Source organism: Atractosteus spatula, chromosome 6 (genome assembly GCF_055471065.1).
Source record: "Atractosteus spatula isolate fAtrSpa1 chromosome 6, fAtrSpa1.hap1, whole genome shotgun sequence".
Lineage (NCBI taxonomy): Eukaryota > Metazoa > Chordata > Actinopteri > Semionotiformes > Lepisosteidae > Atractosteus > Atractosteus spatula.
Window position 1 is genome coordinate 19,501,979 of NC_142711.1, and position 24,884 is coordinate 19,526,862.

The following is a 24,884-nucleotide window of genomic DNA, read 5'->3' on the forward strand; positions in this document are numbered from 1 at the left end:
TGGAAGTGCTTACGGTGCTCTTCTCCTCGGGTGACCACGAACTCCAGCATCTTGTTCATCGCCCCCATGAAGAAGATGATGCGCAACTGAGTCATCGCCATGGTGATCAGACTCCACAGAAAGATGGGGGAACACACTGAGCTACGAAATGACACTGAGTCTGTGGGAGAGAGAGAGGGGTTAATACAGTCCAGACACACTGTCTGTGTGATAAAGTGTGTGTGACTACAGTGTGTGTGAGCAGTGACTACAGTGAGTGTGAGCAGTAAATAGAGTGTGTGTGACTACAGTGTGTGTGAGCAGTGACTACAGTGTGTGAGCAGTAAATAGAGTGTGTGTGACTACAGTGTGTGTGTGAGCAGTGAATAGAGTGTGTGACTACAGTGTATGTGAGAAGTGACTACAGTGTGTGTGAGCAGTGACTAGTGTGTGTAAATACAGTGAATACAGTGTGTGTGTGACTACAGTGTGTGTGAGCAGTGAATACAGTGTGACTACAGTGTGTGTGACTACAGTGTGTGTGAGCAGTGAATACAGTGATTACAGTGTGTGTGAGCAGTGACTACAGTGTGTGTGAGCAGTGAATAGTGTGTGTGACTACAGTGTGTGTGAGCAGTGACTACAGTGTGTGTGAGCAGTAAATAGAGTGTCTGTGACTTCAGTGTGTGTGAGCAGTGACTAGTGTGTGTAAATACAGTGAATACAGTGTGTGTGACTACAGTGTGTGTGAGCAGTGACTACAGTGAATACAGTGTGTGACTACAGTGTGTGTGACTACAGTGTGTGTGAGCAGTGAATACAGTGACTAGTGTGTGTGAGCAGTGACTACAGTGTGTGTGAGCAGTGACCACAGTGAATAGTGTGTGAGCAGTGACTACAGTGTGTGTGAGCAGTGAATACAGTGAATACAGTGTGTGTGAGCAGTGACTACAGTGTGTGTGACTACAGTGTGTGTGAGCAGTGAATACAGTGTGTGTGAGAGCAGTGACTACAGTAAATACAGTGTGTGTGAGCAGTGACTACAGTGTGAGACTACAGTGTGTGTGAGCAGTGACAAGTGTGTGTGACTACAGTGTATGTGAGAAGTGACTACAGTGTGTGTGAGCAGTGACTAGTGTGTGTAAATACAGTGAATACAGTGTGTGTGAGAAGTAACTACAGTGTGTGTGACTACAGTGTGTGTGAGCAGTGAATACAGTGACTACAGTGTGTGTGAGCAGTGACTACAGTGAATACAGTGTGTGAGCAGTGAATACAGTGTGTGTGACTACAGTGTGTGTGAGCAGTGAATACAGTGTGTGTGAGAGCAGTGACTACAGTGAATACAGTGTGTGTGAGCAGTGACTACAGTGTGTGTGACTACAGTGTGTGTGAGCAGTGAATACAGTGTGTGTGAGAGCAGTGACTATTGTGACTACAGTGTGTGTGAGCAGTGACTACAGTCAAACCCTCCCTCACTCTGTGGCTCTGTTCTGTGGTCTATGCTCTCTGCGGAGCAGTCCACGTCCCTGTGCTTCTGGCTCAGCCTCTGGCCCACAGTGGTGACATGGCTGTAGAAGCGATCTCCTGTCACCTTGTGATCCAGAGCCAAACCACTCAGCTTGATCTTTTTCCTGCAAGAGGCAAAGACAAACTGTCAGACAACAGGGGAAACATGAATCATTTTTGCATCTGACATCCCCCTTAATATATATATATATTCTATATACAGATCTCCCCGATAACTTTGCTGAAACAGATAGGAAGAGCAGAGCAAGACACTGGTTTATCTGTTCATTTACATGAGTTCAAGAAGCACGAAGTGAATACAGTGCACTATAGCACTGCACTGACTGTCATAAGGTCAGTGGGTAGAGGAAAGGCAACTGAAGAAGAAGAGTTCACCTCAAACCCATTCCTCCACTATTCAGCATCACTTTAATCCACTGAAGAACAGCATGCAAGAAAACTGTAGTTTATTTATATTAACCCCTCTCTCTCAGTGCAGTGTTAATGTACTGAAGTGTCCAGTCAGTGTGTCTGGACTGTATTAACCCCTCTCTCTCAGTGCAGTGTTAATGTACTGGAGTGTCCAGTCAGTGTGTCTGGACTGTATTAACCCCTCTCTCTCAGTGCAGTGTTAATGTCCTGTAGTGTCCAGTCAGTGTGTCTGGACTGTATTAACCCCTCTCTCTCAGTGCAGTGTTAATGTCCTGTAGTGTCCAGTCAGTGTGTCTGGACTGTATTAACCCCTCTCTGTCAGTGCAGTGTTAATGTCCTGTAGTGTCCAGTCAGTGTGTCTGTACTGTATTAACCCCTCTCTCTCAGTGCAGTGTTATTGTCCTGTAGTGTCCAGTCAGTGTGTCTCTACTGTATTAACCCCTCTCTCTCAGTGCAGTGTTAATGTACTGTAGTGTTCAGTCAGTGTGTCTGTAAAGTCCTAACACCCCTGTACTCCCTTCCATCCCTCCGTCTCAGTACTGACGTGTAGCTGATCTCCTCAGGTGCGGGGAAGGACTCTACTGGCCAGTTCAGGAAGCAGTTGAGGAAGACGAGACAGGCCAGCCCGGCCCACACCCACATGATGATTGTGAAGGGCACGCCTGCGTCATACACCAGCTGAGAGAGAGGAGAACAAGCTGAGGCAGTGCTGGCACAGTGATCATGGAAGTCAGAATTGGGTACAGTAGAGAAACACTGAAATTCACAGTGGGACACATGAAAGAGAGCAAGGTCTGCACACTGGCAGAGACAAAGCCTCAGAGAGTCAGACTGCGAGACAGAAAGGTCAGAAGAGTGGATACAAACAAGAAAAGGCTAGATGGCCAATCTATCCCATTTTGTACTTGGCATTTAATTAATCCAAGGATCTCATCCATCAGTTTCTTGAAAGACGCTACAGACAGAGAGATGAGAGGCAGGCACTTTTAATCCGAGATCCTGCCCTCAGACTGAAACACGTTCCTTCTTCATCTGAGCTCCCGTCTTCGGGTCCTCAGCCTTGGACCTGCAGACACACTGACTGACCCAGACAGACACAGACAGACCTTGACTCCAGGGAAGGTGACAGCGGAGGAGGCATAGGAGCCAATCATGAGAGACATCACTGTGGAGCGCAGATTTCCGAACATGTTGGGTAGCTGTGTGAGAGAGAGAGAGGTATACAAGGGGTTAATGTGGCACTTCATTGATCATACATTAAAAATCAGCTGGAAATCAACCAACTGCAGAGCACCATTTGCTGCTTCTTAGGATACTGCACAAAGTGCTCAGTTATATTCATGGGGCATGAGATGATATTTCTTATACCACAAGAGACACTAGGGTTAATAGAAGACAAACACACTGGACACTCCAGTACATTAACACTGCACTGAGAGAGAGGGGTTAATACAGTCCAGACACACTGACTGGACACTACAGTACATTAACACTGCACTGAGAGAGAGGGGTTAATACAGTCCAGACACACTGAATGGACACTCCAGTACATTAACACTGCACTGAGAGAGGGGGGTTAATACAGTCCAGACACACTGACTGGACACTACAGTACATTAACACTGCACTGAGAGAGGGGTTAACATAGCACAGACACACTGAGTGACTAGGCACCACATTACTAATATTGTCTGTGTACATTAACACAGAGGGACAGGGAGATCAACACAGCACATTACGAAAGTCGTTACGTATCTCACTCAGGGACAAACAGTGTCAAGGATAAAACCATAAACTGTGAACTACTGGACCAGTTCATTATTATTCCTGTATTACTTTGGTTACTATTCTAATACTGTATTGTTACCGATTTCATTACTTTGGACAAGTTTCAGTGTTTTATATCCTGCAGTGACACACACTGACCACAAGGTGGAGGAATGGAGCTGACCTTACATCAGTATAACGCAACCTTACATCATGCGCCTCTAAAATTAGCTGCAGCCAATTAGATTCGGAGTTCCAGACCAGCCTCTCTCCGTCTGCCAGTGTTTCTCCTCCCGTACCTCAGCTCTGACCTCTATCCTCAGCTGCCTCCCTCCCCCAAATATTACAAGCGGTGTGTCCCACACACACACACAACCCTCCCCCTTCTCTCTTCCCAGCATCTAGGGGTCAAATCAGGACACCTGGCCCCCGTGTCTGCCCGTATCTCTCTCTGCCTCTCACCAGTCCACAGCCCACTAGCCTGCACTTTTCAAAGCCCTCAAAGTCACTGACAAAGTCAATTCAGAATCAACAGTGACACACTAATCAGAGGACACGAGTAGAAACTACAGGGAAGAGCATTTAAAACAACAGGAGAACAGGAGGCACTTCTGTACACAAAGGGTGGTGGGAGTGTGGAACAAGCTGCCTGGTCAAAACGTTGAAGCTGATGCCCTGGTTTCTGTCAATGAAAGGCGTGTTCTTACTTCTTCTCTTTCTCTTTTTTAGTCCTTCTTCACCCTCTCCTGTCTCTCTTTTTCTCTACCTCTTACACAAATTCAGATTCAGATTGGGTTTGACCTGGACTCCTTGGAGGTAGTGGCTGAGAGGAGAATGAGGTCCAAACTAGAGGCCATCATGGACAACTTCTCCCATCCCCTCTTTGACAGGCTGGCAGGAATGAAGAGCACGTTCAGCAATAGACTGATTCATCCACGGTGCGACAGGGAGCGCTACAGGAGGTCATTCTTGCCGTCTGCCATAAGACTGTACAACGCATCCACCTTGCGTCTTGGCAGAGGCAACATCGACAGTGACCTGTTTCTGGACTAAACGCATCTACACATCTACTGCTACATCTGTTCTCTTTCTTTTTCTTTTTCTTTTTCCCGTTTACAACCACTTTTTGTGCAATATATGCCAGGGACCTGTGCAATACATTTATATTTATATCTATAGTTACATCTATATTTATATTCATATGTGTAATATGAGTGTGATACGATTTTCTGTGTACTGTTCTGTTCTAGTTTGTTCTTGTGCGTCCGGACTGTGAGTAACTCTTGTATTGTATTGTATGTATTGTACTATTATTATATAATTCGTTACACTGTGGCTGTGTTGTGTGTGTTAAGCTGCTGTTGCACTGCAATTTCCCTCACGGGATCAATAAAGTATCTATCTATCTATCTATCTATTCAAAGAGCTGTATTTGCATTACCAATGAGTTACATTGTTGCCAAAGCAAATACAATTAAGACATTATTTACTCACATTTACAGTGGAAACATGTAATTTGACAATTGCACACATCACATAAAACATTATTGTGAAACAGGCTCACTGTCTGCTCCTCAGGCTGTGACAGGAGATCCCATACTGAGCTGCAGCTCTGTCCAGCTCCCTCCCCCAGTAAGATGGGAATCTGTGCCGATAATGGCAGGTGTTGGGAATTAATTCTGGGATTAGATTTATTTTAGGGAAGCATGTTTGTCTAGTGAGAAGAGTATTTCTCACAGTGCTACAGAAAGTGCATCTCAGTCTCTGCTTCTCCCTGCTGGCAGTGAGAGTAGAGCCTGCTCTCTGTGTCCAGTGTCTGTGTCCAGGCTGTGCTCACTGAGCCTGTCCTCTCTGGACAGTCAGGTCTGTCTGCGTACAGGCCCTGGTTACTGAGCCTGTCCTCTCTGGACAGTCAGGTCTGTCTGTGTCCAGTGTCCGTGTGCAGGCTGTGGTCACTGAGCCTGTCCTCTCTGGACAGTCAGGTCTGTCTGCGTACAGGCCCTGGTTACTGAGCCTGTCCTCTCTGGACAGTCAGGTCTGTCTGTGTCCAGTGTCTGTGTCCAGGCTGTGCTCACTGAGCCTGTCCTCTCTGGACAGTCAGGTCTGTCTGCGTACAGGCCCTGGTTACTGAGCCTGTCCTCTCTGGACAGTCAGGTCTGTCTGTGTCCAGTGTCCGTGTGCAGGCTGTGGTCACTGAGCCTGTCCTCTCTGGACAGTCAGGTCTGTCTGTGTACAGGCCCTGGTTACTGAGCCTGTCCTCTCTGGACAGTCAGGTCTGTCTGTGTACAGGCCCTGGTTACTGAGCCTGTCCTCTCTGGACAGTCAGGTCTGTCTGTGTACAGGCCCTGGTTACTGAGCCTGTCCTCTCTGGACAGTCAGGTCTGTCTGTGTCCAGTGTCCGTGTACAGGCTGTGGTCACTGAGGCTGTCCTCTCTGGACAGTCTGGTCTGTCTGTGTCCAGGCCGTGGTCACTGAGCCTGTCCTCTCTGGTCAGTCAGGTCTGTCTGTGTCCAGTGTCCATGTACAGGCTGTGCTCACTGAGCCTGTACTTCATCAGTACCTGTAGCACTGAGCCCTTAGCATTCCAGTGCGTGTTGTGTTTCTATGTGTTCTGTGGAGGATGTTTCTGGGGGGTTGATATTGTAGATCCTTCTTCTAATGGAACAGAAAGCTTTCTCTCTCCAACTTCCTCTCCCTCTCCCTGCCTTTCTCTCCCTTCTTCCTCTAGCAGGGAAGGAGAAAATGTGCCCAGCTCCCTACCAATCAGGCTCTTCAGACTGACTGCTCCAAACACAGCTGTGAAACTAATTGCACACCACATCAGCGTCTTTGTCTTGTATCGCAGGCTTGTGACCACGAGTCCTAAAAGCAGATAATGACACCGCACAGGCGCTGATGGCACAATGAAAATTAAGTATTGCAATCGAGGACGATAGTTTGAGGCACCACACAGACAACAGCATTAATTAGGAAATAAGATATTGCTGGGTAATGCATTTATTCAAAGCATTCCTTCGTTGTGAATATGAGGGCGACTACAAATATATTCCCATTTTCTTTCTGTTTATCAGTGGATTCCCTCCCAAAAAATGATTTTATCTGCATCTGGGGCAGAAAACATCTGTGTTATAAAACATAAGGCAGAGGAATGCACCGAAAAGGTGCCCATCTGATAAGAACCGTCCCGCAGGGGCTGGAACACAGACCAGGACACTGGCTTCCCTCAGTGGGACATTCCCTTCCTGCCCCGAGGTCACTGTCCCGGTGGAGACGACACCTGATCCTAATCAGTCACCAGCTGTGCTCTCCCGCCGTAGAAGGTAACACCCAGCTCATTCTGTGGGGTGGCTCACATCTGTCTGGCGCTATGACTCCTCTCACTGTGCCTCCTGTCCTGAACTGCGACACTGTCTGGATCACCTGCTCCACCCTTACCACCTTGCAGTTACTTAGAAAACGCATATGTCCTGCTAGCCATGATATTTCTTTTTATCAGTCTGAGAAAAAGGAGAGAGGTAGAGAAAAAGATGGAAAAGGAAAAGACTGGAGAGAGAGAGATGGGGGGGGGGGGGGTTGTCGACCCAGGCGCAGATTCGGCAACACTTTCTTGTCATGCCAGTACAGCACAGCTGAAGAAACGGGCAAGCGAAGGTTGATTCCACACCGGAAAAAACTGAAAGGAGAAACACTCGGCTCGGTTCCGGTTGCAGGAGACGCGGGCTGACGCACATCCCGGCCCGAACAAACCTGAATGAAGCCCAGGGGAGGAGAGAGAAGGAGGGAGAGGCGGAGGGAGGGAGGGAGGGAGGGTGCTCTGGTGGGTTTAAAGCAGAGCAGCGCCCTGCGGGAGGGTGTGTGGGTGGTGTGGCGCTCTGATTGGGCAGGGGCGCGTTCTGGAATTCTGTACTGGAAGTCATGTGCTAGCTTTTATCGTAGGGCCCACATACGCTGACATGAATGCACCTGCGTGCACTCACGCTGACATGAGCCCAGGGTCATTCGAGAGCACGGGAGCCTGCTGCGTGAAGTCTACCCCAGTGAGCCCTGCTGTAGCAGCTGCCGGGTACTGCAGGAGGCTGCCTGTCTGATGCAACTCCCGGCGTCCTGAGCAGCGCCGAGCCCTCGGGCAACGCCTGGCATCGAGGTGCAAACGACATCGTTACCACAGCTCCCATCTCAACACTCTCCCACAGTCTCCAATCCACGCTTTACTAATCACTATCCACCTTTCACCCTGAGACCCGGGAGTAACCCTTCACAGCAGCTCTTCACATGAATGAGCACTACAGCATCTCCCTCTTCTCCAAGCACCACATCTAGATCAGCAACCTCTAATTCCCCCCCCCCCCCCACCCGTCTGACTCTACTGGTTGATCCTGTTTGGCCAGGAACAGCCCCCCGGTGCCCCTGACACTGCAGCAGCCGGTCTGATGTTTTCTCAACAATCACAATCCAGCACCGCCCGTACACATAACTGCTGAATCAGGAGGGGAATCGGGAGTCCTCCAGACTCCCACCCCCCTCGACTATGAGAAGGAGCACGTGGAAGCGCTGGCCAGCGACGCCCAGCTCCTACAGGCCCTAACGCCTCCCATCAACCCGGTCCTCTGCGGTGAGCCTGGACACAGCCCCCTGTCCAGCACCTGTGACGGTGTCCTCAGCACCTGTAAGCGCCTTGGCAATCGTCACTGCCTTCCTCGGCACTTCGGTGCCTCGGTCACGCCAATAAAGCTCTCCAAATTTGAATACCTGCAGGAAGACGCGCAGGGTTTGGATAACAAAATAGTCTTTTCCCACTCTTTTCAAGAAGTCACTTTCCGGGATCTTCTTCTGTTTTTTTTACATACTTTTGTAGCCCCGACACACACAACCCAGCTTGTGGTCATGTACAGTACGTGGTGAAAACTAACAGTCTGTCAGCTTGGCTGGGCTCTTGCAGGATCAGATAGAGGGTGTTTCCAGTGCGGACACACCCTCACTCTCCCGGGGGGCAGGTACTGAGTGCAACTGCCCTGATACTGCACCCCTGGGACACAGGAAGTGTCGGGGAAGGTGAGCGTTAGTCAACAACCTAAATCCCGCTACACTCAAGCCAGTATTACTCATCTTGCAACATTGAGGTGGAATATGTCTGAACAGATAAAACTGTATGCAAGCTCATCTTCGCCATCTCTCGCCCTGATGACAGGACCGGCACCCCTCACAGTGCGAATCGGACTTGACCACTAAAACCAAGCCTGCAGGAGTCGTGAGAAACTCTTCAAGGTCCAATCGGCAAAATTCTCATTCCATCGCAAAACAAAGATGACCTTTAAACACCTGTACCTTACCTTGAAACATATAACTACAATGTTAAAAGCAAATGCTAACAAATGTACCTAAATCATGTTCTATCACCTGAACAATTTAAATTGGTGAAGCGGGTTTTTATAGCTATTTCACTGCTTAAACCTACATAGCTCTGTCATTGTTGCATCACAGAGCAGGACACAGATTACTGGAGCCGTGCACTGTTAACTAGACAGATTAACGTACTGTGCACACTGCAAATTAACTCAAGTACAAAAACTCTTCTGTGGGAACAGCTGTACAGCAAGACAATTAAATTATATCATCCACTCATGGCACGCAAGACGAAGCAGACAGTGGGAAAGTTCTGTCTGCGAAAGACTGCAATTGAATATAATCGGCCTCAGGAAAACAGCGTATCTACAATGTCTATTTGTATGGAATACATCAGTGTTGTTTCTTATTATTTCATTTCTAAAATGTACTCAGCTGAAAATCACCACGGGTGTAATATTTCCCCATGGGTGTAACATCATTGCTGAACGTGGGGGTGGCGCTGGCCAGTGTGAAGTTTGCTGTCTGTCACCCAGTGCTGTCTGTCTGTCTCGTACTGATGCATCACTCTCAGGCCCCTTTCTCTGTCACATGTCCCTTTAATTCTCTCACCGTGAGCGAGGTGAAGGTCAGGCAGATTCCTCCGAAACCGTTGAAGGACAGAGCGAGGAAGATGAGAGCAGAGAGGACTGCAGAGAGGGAGAGGATAAAGGATTAATACAGTCCAGACACACTGACTGGACACTACAGTACATTAACACTGCACTGAGAGAGAGGGGTTAATACAGTCCAGACACACTGACTGGACACTACAGGACATTAACACTGCACTGAGAGAGAGGGGTTAATACAGTCCAGACACACTGACTGGACACTACAGGACATTAACACTGCACTGAGAGAGAGGGGTTAATACAGTCCAGACACACTGACTGGACACTACAGGACATTAACACTGCACTGAGAGAGAGGGGTTAATACAGTCCAGACACACTGACTGGACACTCCAGTACATTAACACTGCACTGAGAGAGAGGGGTTCATACAGTCCAGACACACTGACTGGACACTCCAGGACATTAACACTGCACTGAGAGAGAGAGGGGTTAATACAGTCCAGACACACTGACTGGACACTACAGGACATTAACACTGCACTGAGAGAGAGGGGTTAATACAGTCCAGACACACTGACTGGACACTACAGGACATTAACACTGCACTGAGAGAGAGGGGTTAATACAGTCCAGACACACTGACTGGACACTACAGGACATTAACACTGCACTGAGAGAGAGGGGTTAATACAGTCCAGATACACTGACTGGACACTCCAGTACATTAACACTGCCCTGAGAGAGAGGGGTTAATACAGTCCAGACACACTGACTGGACACTACAGTACATTAACACTGCACTGAGAGAGAGAGGGGTTAATACAGTCCAGACACACTGACTGGACACTCCAGTACATTAACACTGCACTGAGACAGAGGGGTTAATCCAGTACAGACACACTGACTGGACACTACAGGACATTAACACTGCACTGAGAGAGAGGGGTTAATACAGTCCAGACACACTGACTAGACACTACAGTACATTAACACTGCACTGAGACAGAGGGGTTAATCCAGTACAGACACACTGACTGGACACTAAACACTTAAACAGATCAGTTAGGTACAGAAACACATACAGCTGACGGGTACAGAAACACACAGAGCAGATACAGACACTTATATAGATCAGTTAGGTACAGACAGACACACTCACAGATCAGACACATACACAAACACATGCATAGCAGACAAGTACAGAGACACACAAAGTTCAGAAGCACACACATTTGTATTCCTAACTCTGTTGGGATGTCCCATTGAGTCTTGTATTATAGTATTTACTGTTCCAAACTCCACTCAAATAAAACTCAACAGGGGTAAAATAAGATCCAAAATAAATATTTTCGGTACTTTTACAATTGATAGATAGGCAATAACAGAACATACAGATACTAACAAACACACACAGGTTAGACAGGGTGCTTGCTCAGTTCCCATAGACCAATTCCAAGCTTCTTTCAGACTTCTTCCATGAAACTTTTAGACATTTTCAAAACCCATCTAGAACATCTGTGTCTTTGTGAAACACATGCACGCTCCGTTGACATTTTTCTTGCGATGAAATTATACATTTCAGCGACTAAAACCTCAGATAATTCACGAACACAGAATAAATATTCACATGACAGTTTTCCTGCTTTTTTTATGCGCCTTGACACAGAAAACTAACAGAACAGAGTGTAAGAAAACAAACCCCCTTTGGTTTAGATATTGTTGCAATATTGTGCACAATATTAAAAATTATCCCAGTTGAAGAACGCAGTTTGCACTGACAAATCTTCCCTCATATAACTGACCTCTGTTACGTGCAAGTTCATTAATAACAGCCCTTATAAAAACAGTGTCAGAATTCTGCCCTGCAGTTCGATTATTCCCTCCCCTTCAGCATAAAGGCCACAACGCCTTTTATCACGATCAGAAACTTGGCTGAAAATTAGAGCTGGGATATAGCTACAGCCAGACTGTGTTTGACATTGTGGAAATTATCTGGCTTTGATTACAATTACTTCCATTATGACTTTTCTAATTCACTCACGTTTTTACCTATGGATAGACAGATATTTCCAGATTTATGCAAAACAAGATCATCTGGCTCATTACGACATTTTTGTCCTGCGACGTAGCATTACTGTTTCAGAAGTGTGTTATGTAACTCTTGTACTCAAACACTGTCTGGTCAGGTCGGACCAGTAGACCTCAGGTTTGTAACTATAATTATCGTTTGTGCCATTTGTGTCACAGACACGCCACTGTCGATTTTTGTTGTTAGCTATATATCTCGAAAGTGTACAACGAACGCTGATTGCATGTTCAGTTTAAAATAGCAATTGCTTTGCGTGACTGACTCTGAGAGTACAGCTGAGTTTGGTTCTGTATAGGTACTTAAATCCTGTGTTTATGCTCACCTGAACGTATGCTCACCTGAACTTGCTCACCTGGCATGGATACAATGAACTGTCGAACACATTTAAGTGTTTTTAAGAAAACAGATGTGAGGACTGATGGTGCATAAGTGCAAAGCGTGTCCATATAAGCTTGCTAAACAGAAAGCACTGAAGACTAGACAGGACAGGACTGTCACACCATGATGAGAAAACTCCTCCCCCAAACACACTGCATCTGTGATGTTCGCTGCAGAGACCAGTCAACTGTGTTCACACACAGTATGTGGGATCGTGCCCGTACCTCAGAATTTGCATTCATCATTTTAATATTAAATACATAGGAACCCAGTCTAACCAAAATCACAGACCGGAAATGAACCCTTTCCAGTTCTGCCTCCTAATGTGGTTTTAACACGGGTAGATTTCAGTTCAGCTGGCTGAGCCACTGTCTGACACCCAGACAACTGCTGCCTCAGACGAACACGAATAACCGCTCCCTGTTTCTCACCAGGCCGATTTCGGAAGCACGCACGTGTGTATTCTTGTTGAACACCAATAAATGTGTGTGAACTTCAAGAAGTCATTTTCATTTCCAGACTTTCCAGACCTGCACAAGCACCCTGTCAGACACAGACAGGCAAACACACCCACACAGATCAGAGAGATACTGACAAACACGCATACCAGAGAGGACAAGAACAACAGATGGACTCAAAAACAGTGTCACTTACTCTTAGGGTCGTAGGCAGAGACAGCAATCATGGCGCAGGAGAAAGCAAAGCAGGCACTGAGAAAGAAAGGGAGGGGTGAATACAGACATCATGATAGACTGGACTCATGGCGCTGCACAGCCCATGTACAACACTACAGAAGATGGCAGCATATGCTCTCCGCCGTCCTCTCTCTCACCCCTTCCTCCAGCACGTCTCACCTTCCAAGCAGCCTCAGCGGTCGCGGACCGTACTTGTCCATCAGGATGCCCAGAGGAAGAGTGGCCGCACTCAGGAGGAAGGAGCCGATAGTGAATCCTAGATTCAGCATCTCCTCCTGCTCCACACAGCTGAGCCAGGTACTGTTCGCGACAGACACTGAGGAGTTACCTTCTAAAAGAGAGAGAAGGAGCTAAATACACATATCAGACATTAACACTGCACTGAGAGAGAGGGGTTAATACAGTCCAGACACACTGACTGGACACTACAGGACATTAACACTGCACTGAGAGAGAGGGGTTAATACAGTCCAGACACACTGACTGGACACTCCAGTACATTAACACTGCACTGAGAGAGAGGGGTTAATACAGTCCAGACACACTGACTGGACACTACAGGACATTAACACTGCACTGAGAGAGAGGGGTTAATACAGTCCAGACACACTGACTGGACACTCCAGTACATTAACACTGCACTGAGAGAGAGGGGTTAATACAGTCCAGACACACTGACTGGACACTACAGGACATTAACACTGCACTGAGAGAGAGGGGTTAATACAGTCCAGACACACTGACTGGACACTACAGGACATTAACACTGCACTGAGAGAGAGGGGTTAATACAGTCCAGACACACTGACTGGACACTACAGGACATTAACACTGCACTGAGAGAGAGGGGTTAATACAGTCCAGACGATTCTGACTGAGCAAAAAAAAAGGTCTACTGTTGTGTGTACAGTGCGGTGGGTGTGAATACGGTGTAACAGAGACCTTGGCAGAGGTGGGAGTAGAAACCCTCATTCTTCAGCATGATGAGCAGGGAGCCCCAGCCTAGCAGCACAGCAGAGAACAGCAGGTTCTCTACCACTGCAGACCCTGCCATCCACCACCTCCGTCGGTATGCTGTAGAGAGTGAGGGAGCCATCCTGTGAGAGAGAGAAAGAGAGGGGTTAATACAGTACAGAGCCACTGGACACTACAGGACATTAACACTGCACTGAGAGAGAGGGGTTAATACAGTCCAGACACACTGACTGGACACTACAGTACATTAACACTGCACTGAGAGAGAGGGGTTAATACAGTCCAGACACACTGACTGGACACTACAGTACATTAACACTGCACTGAGAGAGAGGGGTTAATACAGTACAGAGCCACTGGACACTACAGGACATTAACACTGCACTGAGAGAGAGGAGTTAATACAGTCCAGACACTACAGTACATTAACACTGCACTGAGAGGGAGGGGTTAATACAGTCCAGACACACTGACTGGACACTCCAGTACATTAACACTGCACTGAGAGAGAGGGGTTAATACAGTCCAGACACACTGACTGGACACTCCAGTACATTAACACTGCACTGAGAGAGAGGAGTTAATACAGTCCAGACACACTGACTGGACACTCCAGTACATTAACACTGCACTGAGAGAGAGGGGTTAATATAGTACAGACACACTGACTGGACACTACAGGACATTAACACTGCACTGAGAGAGAGAGGGGTTAATACAGTACAGACACACTGACTGGACACTCCTGTACATTAACACTGCACTGAGAGAGAGGGGTTAATACAGTCCAGACACACTGACTGGACACTACAAGACATTAACACTGCACTGAGAGAGAGGGGTTAATACAGTACAGACACTGACTGGACACTACAGTACACAGACCATATACATTAGCACAGAGACATTTTCAGTGTGTGCTGCCTATCATAAGTATGAGTACACAGTCAGCGTGTGTTTGTGTGTACACAGAATAACTGGCAAAGAAATGTGTCACTTAACCAATGAGTTTTCTGAAGGGAGCTTTGAGACACTTTGAGCAACAGCGCCAGGCTATCTCACACACAAAGTAACACTGGAAAACACACAGCCAGATCACCCTATAACAGAATCCCAGCCACAGCGTGACACCAGTGTGTGTATCTAGACTGGGCTGACTCTGCTACTGCCAGGACTAGCTGGTAGGAGCTACACAGAGAGAGCATTTTTAGTTGCAGTGTTGCCAGAATTAGAGTGAGGTAGAGTCATATTCACACTCTGAGCCGCGACCACAGTCTGATCACTCCAGGCCAGCCTGCTTCCTTACTCCCTGAACGGACACAGACTCCCTCTTTCCTCTGAGAGCAAGGTGTTCACTGGCCAGCAGTGGGTGAGAAGATTTCTGATGGCAGACATGTACTTGGTTCAGGTGAATGAGATGAGATGGAGGTCCCTCACTGTGAATTTTTAAACAGAAGCTCGGGAAGGACTTCAGCAGCCTTCTGCTGCCCTGCTCCAGCCTGTCATTCGCAGTGACATCACTTCCTGTAAAGCTAACGAGACCTCAGTGAGCCCCTCTCCTGCTCACATCGGTCTCTCTGCGCCCCACTCTGGCCGGCTGGCCCCTGGGGACTCCTCATGGCACAGGGGGTCCTGAAGTCCTGTGAGCAGGGGGAGGTCAGGCAGAATTCACGAGGAATGACAACAGCTGAGAGCTGAGAGCTGCGGGCTGAGGAGTCCGACAGGGGAAGTCTGGACTCAATACGCTGGGCCAGGGGTCAGCCCCCTGCACTCATCCTGCACCACCTCCCTGTCCTCCAAATGAGCCTCCGAGCCCATCCTGCCCTCTGAACGACTCTCAGAGCCCATCCTGCCCTCTGAACGACTCTCAGAGCCCATCCTGCCCTCTGAACGACTCTCAGAGCCCAACCTGCCCTCTGAACGAGCCTCCGAGCCCAACCTGCCCTCTGAACGACTCTCAGAGCCCATCCTGCCCTCTGAACGAGCCTCCGAGCCCATCCTGCCCTCTGAACGAGCCTCCGAGCCCATCCTGCCCTCTGAACGACTCTCAGAGCCCATCCTGCCCTCTGAACGAGCCTCCGAGCCCAACCTGCCCTCTGAACGACTCTCAGAGCCCATCCTGCCCTCTGAACGAGCCTCCCAGCCCATCCTGCCCTCTGAACGACTCTCAGAGCCCATCCTGCCCTCTGAACGAGCCTCCGAGCCCAACCTGCCCTCTGAACGACTCTCAGAGCCCATCCTGCCCTCTGAACGACTCTCAGAGCCCAACCTGCCCTCTGAACGACTCTCAGAGCCCATCCTGCCCTCTGAACGACTCTCAGAGCCCAACCTGCCCTCTGAACGACTCTCAGAGCCCATCCTGCCCTCTGAACGACTCTCAGAGCCCAACCTGCCCTCTGAACGAGCCTCCGAGCCCAACCTGCCCTCTGAACGACTCTCAGAGCCCATCCTGCCCTCTGAACGACTCTCAGAGCCCATCCTGCCCTCTGAACGAGCCTCCGAGCCCATCCTGCCCTCTGAACGAGCCTCCCAGCCCAACCTGCCCTCTGAACGAGCCTCCCAGCCCATCCTGCCCTCTGAACGAGCCTCCGAGCCCATCCTGCCCTCTGAACGACTCTCAGAGCCCATCCTGCCCTCTGAACGAGCCTCCGAGCCCATCCTGCCCTCTGAACGAGCCTCCGAGCCCATCCTGCCCTCTGAACGACTCTCAGAGCCCAACCTGCCCTCTGAACGACTCTCAGAGCCCAACCTGCCCTCTGAACGACTCTCAGAGCCCATCCTGCCCTCTGAACGAGCCTCCCAGCCCATCCTGCCCTATGAACGACTCTCAGAGCCCATCCTGCCCTCTGAACGACTCTCAGAGCCCATCCTGCCCTCTGAACGAGCCTCCGAGCCCATCCTGCCCTCTGAACGAGCCTCCCAGCCCATCCTGCCCTCTGAACGACTCTCAGAGCCCAACCTGCCCTCTGAACGACTCTCAGAGCCCATCCTGCCCTCTGAATGACTCTCAGAGCCCATCCTGCCCTCTGAACGAGCCTCCCAGCCCATCCTGCCCTCTGAACGACTCTCAGAGCCCATCCTGCCCTCTGAACGACTCTCAGAGCCCATCCTGCCCTCTGAACGACTCTCAGAGCCCAACCTGCCCTCTGAACGAGCCTCCGAGCCCAACCTGCCCTCTGAACGACTCTCAGAGCCCATCCTGCCCTCTGAACGAGCCTCCGAGCCCATCCTGCCCTCTGAACGAGCCTCCGAGCCCATCCTGCCCTCTGAACGACTCTCAGAGCCCATCCTGCCCTCTGAACGAGCCTCCGAGCCCAACCTGCCCTCTGAACGACTCTCAGAGCCCATCCTGCCCTCTGAACGAGCCTCCCAGCCCATCCTGCCCTCTGAACGACTCTCAGAGCCCATCCTGCCCTCTGAACGAGCCTCCGAGCCCAACCTGCCCTCTGAACGACTCTCAGAGCCCATCCTGCCCTCTGAACGACTCTCAGAGCCCAACCTGCCCTCTGAACGACTCTCAGAGCCCATCCTGCCCTCTGAACGACTCTCAGAGCCCAACCTGCCCTCTGAACGAGCCTCCGAGCCCAACCTGCCCTCTGAACGACTCTCAGAGCCCATCCTGCCCTCTGAACGACTCTCAGAGCCCATCCTGCCCTCTGAACGAGCCTCCGAGCCCATCCTGCCCTCTGAACGAGCCTCCCAGCCCAACCTGCCCTCTGAACGAGCCTCCCAGCCCATCCTGCCCTCTGAACGAGCCTCCGAGCCCATCCTGCCCTCTGAACGACTCTCAGAGCCCATCCTGCCCTCTGAACGAGCCTCCGAGCCCATCCTGCCCTCTGAACGAGCCTCCGAGCCCATCCTGCCCTCTGAACGACTCTCAGAGCCCAACCTGCCCTCTGAACGACTCTCAGAGCCCAACCTGCCCTCTGAACGACTCTCAGAGCCCATCCTGCCCTCTGAACGAGCCTCCCAGCCCATCCTGCCCTATGAACGACTCTCAGAGCCCATCCTGCCCTCTGAACGAGCCTCCGAGCCCATCCTGCCCTCTGAACGAGCCTCCCAGCCCATCCTGCCCTCTGAACGACTCTCAGAGCCCAACCTGCCCTCTGAACGACTCTCAGAGCCCATCCTGCCCTCTGAATGACTCTCAGAGCCCATCCTGCCCTCTGAACGAGCCTCCCAGCCCATCCTGCCCTCTGAACGACTCTCAGAGCCCATCCTGCCCTCTGAACGAGCCTCCCAGCCCATCCTGCCCTCTGAACGACTCTCTGAGCCCAACCTGCCCTCTGAACGAGCCTCCGAGCCCAACCTGCCCTCTGAACGACTCTCAGAGCCCATCCTGCCCTCTGAACGACTCTCAGAGCCCATCCTGCCCTCTGAACGAGCCTCCCAGCCCATCCTGCCCTCTGAACGACTCTCTGAGCCCATCCTGCCCTCCGAACGAGGCTCACACGGGCCAGTGGCATCGCTGGGCAGGGGGCAGTGCACCGCCTCTCCCCTTCGCTGCACAGCGCTGAGGCGAGACTGGCCCGCACTGAGGGTCCAGCCAGGAGCCCCCTCCTCGCAGCTTTCCAGAGGCGCCGATGTGTCCGCGAATCCCTGATCCCGCAGAGCGGTGATGGATGCCAGGGTTCTGCGTCAGACGTTCCCAGAACAGATCGAGACCCCTGCCCGCGCGGCCGCAGCGCCTCGGTCACCGCCCGCCCTGCGGACAGCGGCTGTCCGGCGCAGAGCCGACTCGAGGCTAAGAGACGCACGTCGGGCAGGACCGCCCCACGCTGACGGCGCGCCTGCTGTGCCCAGCGAGGGTCGCCACCTTCACAGGCGCTGCGGGGCCTGCTGGCGTCTCCCTTTCTCCGAGCGCGGACCGTCCCGCCCTCTCCAGCCCCCCAGGCCTGTCCCCCTGTCCCCCGGGCCGGCCGCGGCCGGCCGGCGGTCAGCACGTGTGGCTGTCAGTCGGCCGCGCAGGGCAGGCGCAGCCACGCGGGGGGTAGTGTGTGTGTGTATCGGGGTCAGTCACTGTGTAATCCCATTACAGCCACTTCCGCAGCTGTCTTTGTGCTCATTGAGCTGTTCTAATTGGGGGTGCTGGGCTGTAACTGATACTGAAGCACACACTGCTCTCACAGCATCCACAAGCAGGGCTGTCTCAGCTACCAAGTGTGTCTGTACTGTATTAACCTCTCTCTCTCTCTGTGCAGTGTTAATGTCCTGTAGTGTCCAATCAGTGTGTCTGGACTATATTAACCCCTCTCTCTCAGTGCAGTGTTAATGTCCTGTAGTGTCCAGTCAGTGTGTCTGGACTGTATTAACCCCTCTCTCTCAGTGCAGTGTTAATGTCCTGTAGTGTCCAGTCAGTGTGTCTGGACTGTATTAACCCCTCTCTCTCAGTGCAGTGTTAATGTCCTGTAGTGTCCAGTCAGTGTGTCTGGACTGTATTAACCCCTCTCTCTCAGTGCAGTGTTAATGTACTGGAGTGTCCAGTCAGTGTGTCTGGACTGTATTAACCCCTCTCTCTCAGTGCAGTGTTAATGTACTGTAGTGTCCAGTCAGTGTGTCTGGACTGTATTAACCCCTCTCTCTCAGTGCAGTGTTAATGTCCTGTAGTGTCCAGTCAGTGTGTCTGGACTGTATTAACCCCTCTCTCTCAGTGCAGTGTTAATGTACTGTAGTGTTAATGTGCTCTGTGTGTACTGTATTAATACTGCACATTTCTCTTTTGCTGTCTTTCCCAGCCCCTTTTCTTTGTCCCTCCCCCTGTGTTGTCTCTGTTTCCCGCCAGCTTGCTCTGTAGCTGCTTCCTGTGAGAGACGCACACATCTGAGTAATGCGATACAGAGGCCCCTCCCAGAACTCATACAGTAGAGACACACAGAGCAGAACCTGCTCTTACATTACCACTGCTGTGCAATACAGTAAGAATGCCCAGAGGATTGTGATGTGCTAGTGATAAAAATAAAGTGACGATAATTTCTGTGCAAGCTATATACTGTATAACGTACTGTCAGTGCCTTAGCCATAATTCAGCTAGATGAAGCACCTCTTTATGGAGCAGAACAAGGTTATATCTTAGCAGACAAAAAGGGCTAGGGTATTATCTAGTATATAATAACTGAGAGAGGGGGGTTAATACAGTCCAGACACACTGACTGGACACTACAGGACATTAACACTGCACTGAGAGAGAGGGGTTAATACAGTCCAGACACACTGACTGGACACTACAGGACATTAACACTGCACTGAGAGAGAGGGGTTAATACAGTCCAGACACACTGACTGGACACTACAGGGCATTAACACTGCACTGAGAGAGAGGGGTTAATACAGTCCAGACACACTGACTGGACACTACAGGACATTAACACTGCACTGAGAGAGAGGGGTTAATACAGTCCAGACACACTGACTGGACACTACAGGACATTAACACTGCACTGAGAGAGAGGGGTTAATACAGTCCAGACACACTGACTGGACACTACAGGACATTAACACTGAGCTGTGAGAGAAAATGAGACTGCACATTAGGTAACACACAGGTGTTAACCCATGTCAGTAAACGGTGACGTGTATTTGAGAGTTTCTGTGAAACAGGAAACAAGACTGAATGTCAGGGACAGAGAAAAAGATTTAGAGATTCAAATATGAACTTGCATTTCAAAGAGGTGAAGAATGGGAAACTACTGCTACTAATTCAAACAACAGTAATGAGGACATGCTTGTACAACCAAGGGCATGCCTCTCAGTGTGATAATAACAGCAACAAGGGCATGTTTATTAACACACACCCAGCTCCAGCAGTGTTTACCAGAAAAAAAAATCTAGAGCACTTCACCTTGAGTTGTGCTTTTTAACCTGGGAAGTATCCAACGTATCTGAGTGCCTGGCATTTCCCAGCCTGCTGACCTCCAATCGAATCCGTACAGCGACAGCACGGGGGGCAGGCATGCCTGGCAGCTCCAGGCACTCCTAAAGACAGCAGAGCCTCTCCCACCCGCGCTCCGGAACTGCACATCAGGAAAACCCGGGCTGTGCCGGCATTCCAAGGATCGCACCAATATTCAAACACACACAGACACTGAGAGAGAGACACTTCCACCATAGAAAGCTGTCATCTCACTCCGAAAAACTGCTGTCTCTGTAGCAGATCACACGACCTTAGAAGAATACTGTGAGTGATCTGTTCTCCAGCTGTTGTTAGAGAAACAGAGCTGGACAATGAGAGAGAGACAGGACAGCATCCAGCAGGGAAAAAGAGACACTGTACTGTGACAAATATACAGGGATTAGAGAAACATTCTTCCCCCAAATTAACAAATCTAACCCCAGAATTCCCACACCTGCCGGAATCACAACAAGTCCCAATCCTACTGTTGAACTGGCAGCCCAGTATGTGATCTCCTGTCCCAGCCTGAGGAACAGACAGTGAGCCTGTCTCTCAATAATAATAATACAGTGTGTGATCTCCTGTCACAGCCTGAGGAACAGACAGTGAGAATGTCTCTCAATAATAATAAATCAGTGTGTGATCTCCTGTCACATCCTGAGGAACAGACTGTGAGCCTGTCTCTCAATAATAATAATACAGAGTGTGATCTCCTGTCACCTCCTGAGGAACAGACAGTGAGCCTGTCTCTCAATAATATAATAACACAGTGTGTGATCTCCTGTGACAGCCTGAGGAACAGTGAGCCTGTCTCTCAATAATAATAAATCAGTATGTGATCTCCTGTAACAGCCCGAGGAACAGACAGTGAGCCTGTCTCTCAATAATAATAATAATAATAATAATAATAATAATAATAAATCAGTGTGTGATCTCCTGTCACATCCTGACGAACAGACAGTGTACCTGTCTCTCAATAATAATAAATCAGTGTGATCTCCTGTCCCAGCCTGAGGAACAGACAGTGAGCCTGTCTCTCAATAATAATAAATCAGTGTGTGATCTCCTGTCTCATCCTGAGGAACAGACAGTGTACCTGTCTCTTAATAATAATAAATAAGTGTGTGATCTCCTGTCCCAGCCTGAGGAACAGACAGTGAGCCTGTCTCTCAATAATAATAAATCAGTGTGTGATATCCTGTCACATCCTGACGAACAGACAGTGTACCTGTCTCTCAATAATAATAAATCAGTGTGATCTCCTGTCCCAGCCTGAGGAACAGACAGTGAGCCTGTCTCTCAATAATAATAAATCAGTGTGTGATCTCTTGTCACAGCCTAAGGAACAGACAGTGAGCCTGTCTCTCAATAATAATAATAATAATAATAATAATAATACAGTGTGTGATCTCCTGTCCCAGCCTGAGGAACAGACAGTGAGCCTGTCTCTCAATAATAATAAATCAGTGTGTGATCTCCTGTCCCACCCTGAGGAGCAGACAGTGAGCCTGTCTCTCAGTAATAATAATAATACAGCGTGTGATCTCCTGTCACAGTCTGAGGAGCAGTAAGCCTGTCTCCCAATAATAATAATACAGTGTGTGATCTCCTGTCACCGCCTGAGGAGCAGTGAGCCTGTCTCTCAATAATGCTCCATATGTTTGTACATAAATGTATTACGATATGTCTGTATTGTAAATGTCTGTAAATATCTGTAGATGTTGTGTTAATTGTATATGCTTTGGCAACACTAATTTATTCATTGGTAATGCCAATTAAGCTTCTTGAATTGAATTGACAGGAGGGGAGACAGAGGGACAGGAGGAGCAGGACTGTGAGAGAGACAGGAGGAAATGGGGGAGGTGAAAGCATTCAGTCTCCCGTGTACAGGTGCACGTGTTTTGAAATGCCTTTGACCTTGACAGCAGTTTCCATTCAAAGTCACCAGGAGAGAGAGTGGTGTGGCCAGAGTGGGAACCTGGCAGGTCCCCCAGGCACCCTGTCCTGCCTGACCAGCAGCTGGACGTGAATGTGGCTCTGAGGCCAGCTCGACAACCTCACCCCCTTCGTACACTTCTGCTAAGAGTATCTGACAGCATTATTTAGGGTTTGGGCTTCATGGGGACCTGTGCAACAGGCCCGCTCACCAACCAAGGCCACAAAAACACAATCAGGCCTCATGGAAATCCTGTGTATCCCCCTAAACCACGGCAACTCCAGCTGATACCAGCACAGCCCTGCAAGGTCAAGACCTAAGACCAGAGAAGAGTCCTTTCGGTCACACGGCTCCGAAGCTCACTGCTCTGAGCCACACCGACACTGAATCAGCGTCGGGACACTACGGCTGAAATACTGCCAACCGCCGCGGGAGAGAGAGAGGAACAGAGTGGAGTGCCGTCGGGCCCCAACCAGAACCAGCCGTCCACTGGTGTCAGATACGACACACAGACAGGTCCTGGTCAAGCCCTGCTCCCCAGTAAGAGAAACCCTCCTCACAGCCTGTGTGTGTTCATGCTGTTACACTGAGACACACTCTCCAGTCAGAGAAACACTCCTCACAGCCTGTGTGTGTTCATGCTGTTACACTGAGACACACTCTCCAGTCAGAGAAACACTCCTCCCAGCCTGTGTGTGTTCATGCTGTTACACTGAGACACACTCTCCAGTCAGAGAAACACTCCTCACAGCCTGTGTGTGTTCATGCTGTTACACTGAGACACACTCCCCAGTCAGAGAAACACTCCTCCCAGCCTGTGTGCAGTACACCTGTGTGTGTTCATGCTGTTACACTGAGACACACTCCCCAGTCAGAGAAACACTCCTCCCAGTACGAACATGTAGGCCACAAGGGTTTCTGGATTTGAATGTTAGTAATTTGAATATTAACAGCTATATAATTTTCCTTATAGAAAATATAACTACAATTAAAATATTAAAATTAATTATCTTTAATATAAAAAAACTCAACCCAGACGTTGTGGTAATAATATGAAGAAGAAGAATTAAATATAAAACATTATTATTAAAAAAAGTATTGGTAGTATTATTAAATCTATTATATCACTATGATGATAAAAATATTATGATGATGATGATGATGATGTGGAAGAGCGAGAGCGGGACAGGAATCTGTACGATACGAGACGAAGGTGAGGTCTCTGTGTCGTATCACGGCAGGGCTATGCAGGACTCGGGAGATAAACGAGTGTGTTTAAAGGTTTTACAGTAATCACACAGGTCTCGGTGTCCAGCACAAGTGTGAAGAAGAGAAATATAAGTGATACTGTGAGGAAGCGGAGTCCGCCTCTGTGGGACCAGCTGCACCCGCGACAAGACCAGCACCGGGCCGGTCCGGCCCGTCCCGACAGAGCTCGTCGCCGCAACTCTGACGACTCTTCAGCTCCGGGCCCCCCGGGTCAGGGCGGACCGACACCGGCTCGGCGGTTTGAGCGCCAAGAGGCCTCCGAACTTTCGGTCGGTCTGGCTCGGCTGCCACGTGTGTGATGCTCGTGTCGGGTTTCTACGGTGCGCGCGGAGCCCACACGTTCAGCGGCGGCGCTCGAGCTCAGCCCGCCCTCCCTCTTCAGTCCGGTCTCGAGCTCAACTTTACCGCGCGCCGCTCGGGCAAAACGCAAGCGTTCAGCTCGGGACACTCACAACACGCAAACTTACACTACAAACTTACACTAAAGTTCAGAATAACCACTCACGTGGAAAGATCCCGCACTTCGAAAGGCGTCTTCAGGTGGGGGAAAAATGAAAAACGTGTCTGTTCCCTCACTTGTTTTACTAATATAGAGAGGCAGAAGTCTTCCCCGTTCTTGCTCTCCTTGGCTAAACAGGTAAAAACGTACGATATGATATGATCGGTTACTATATAAACAACCACGCGTTTCCTTTCTGCAACAGGCTCGTCCAGTTTTTACGCTTAAAGACTCCGCTACCACACTTTCTGTTTGTCTCCTCCCTCTTGCTCTCTCGCTGTCTATACAAGGCTCCCAATTTTACAGTCCCCCTTCCTCCTCCCCCCCCCCCCTCACAGACCCTCTCTCTCGCTCAGTCACTCACACGCCTCATGTCATGACGAGTGTATTTAAACGTCAATGAGAGCACTGTTGTGCCATAGCTCACCCTACTGACTAAATACACACAGGGCTCAGTACAGACACCTCCACCGCAGTACCGACACACACTGCTCGGTACAGACACCT

General features: G+C 49.6%; 1 protein-coding gene across 2 annotated transcripts in view; it reads right to left on the minus strand.

Annotated features, from left to right (window-relative positions):
- The window catches only part of slc43a1b (solute carrier family 43 member 1b), a 33,230-nt gene extending 8,693 nt beyond the window's left edge, over nucleotides 1-24,537 (minus strand). The window contains exons 1-9 of one of the 2 annotated variants that reach the window (XM_088919279.1): nucleotides 24,359-24,537; nucleotides 13,752-13,906; nucleotides 12,969-13,140; nucleotides 12,769-12,824; nucleotides 9,643-9,719; nucleotides 3,027-3,119; nucleotides 2,465-2,598; nucleotides 1,459-1,613; nucleotides 14-160 (exon numbers count right to left, since the gene is read on the minus strand). In XM_088919279.1, the coding sequence (XP_088775405.1) occupies nucleotides 14-160; nucleotides 1,459-1,613; nucleotides 2,465-2,598; nucleotides 3,027-3,119; nucleotides 9,643-9,719; nucleotides 12,769-12,824; nucleotides 12,969-13,140; nucleotides 13,752-13,905 (988 nt within the window). In that variant the 5' untranslated portion in view covers nucleotide 13,906; nucleotides 24,359-24,537. The remainder of the gene's footprint in view (nucleotides 1-13; nucleotides 161-1,458; nucleotides 1,614-2,464; nucleotides 2,599-3,026; nucleotides 3,120-9,642; nucleotides 9,720-12,768; nucleotides 12,825-12,968; nucleotides 13,141-13,751; nucleotides 13,907-24,358) is intronic. The other variant, XM_088919278.1, reaches the window with a different exon arrangement.
- Between the last annotated feature and the right edge of the window lie 347 nt (nucleotides 24,538-24,884).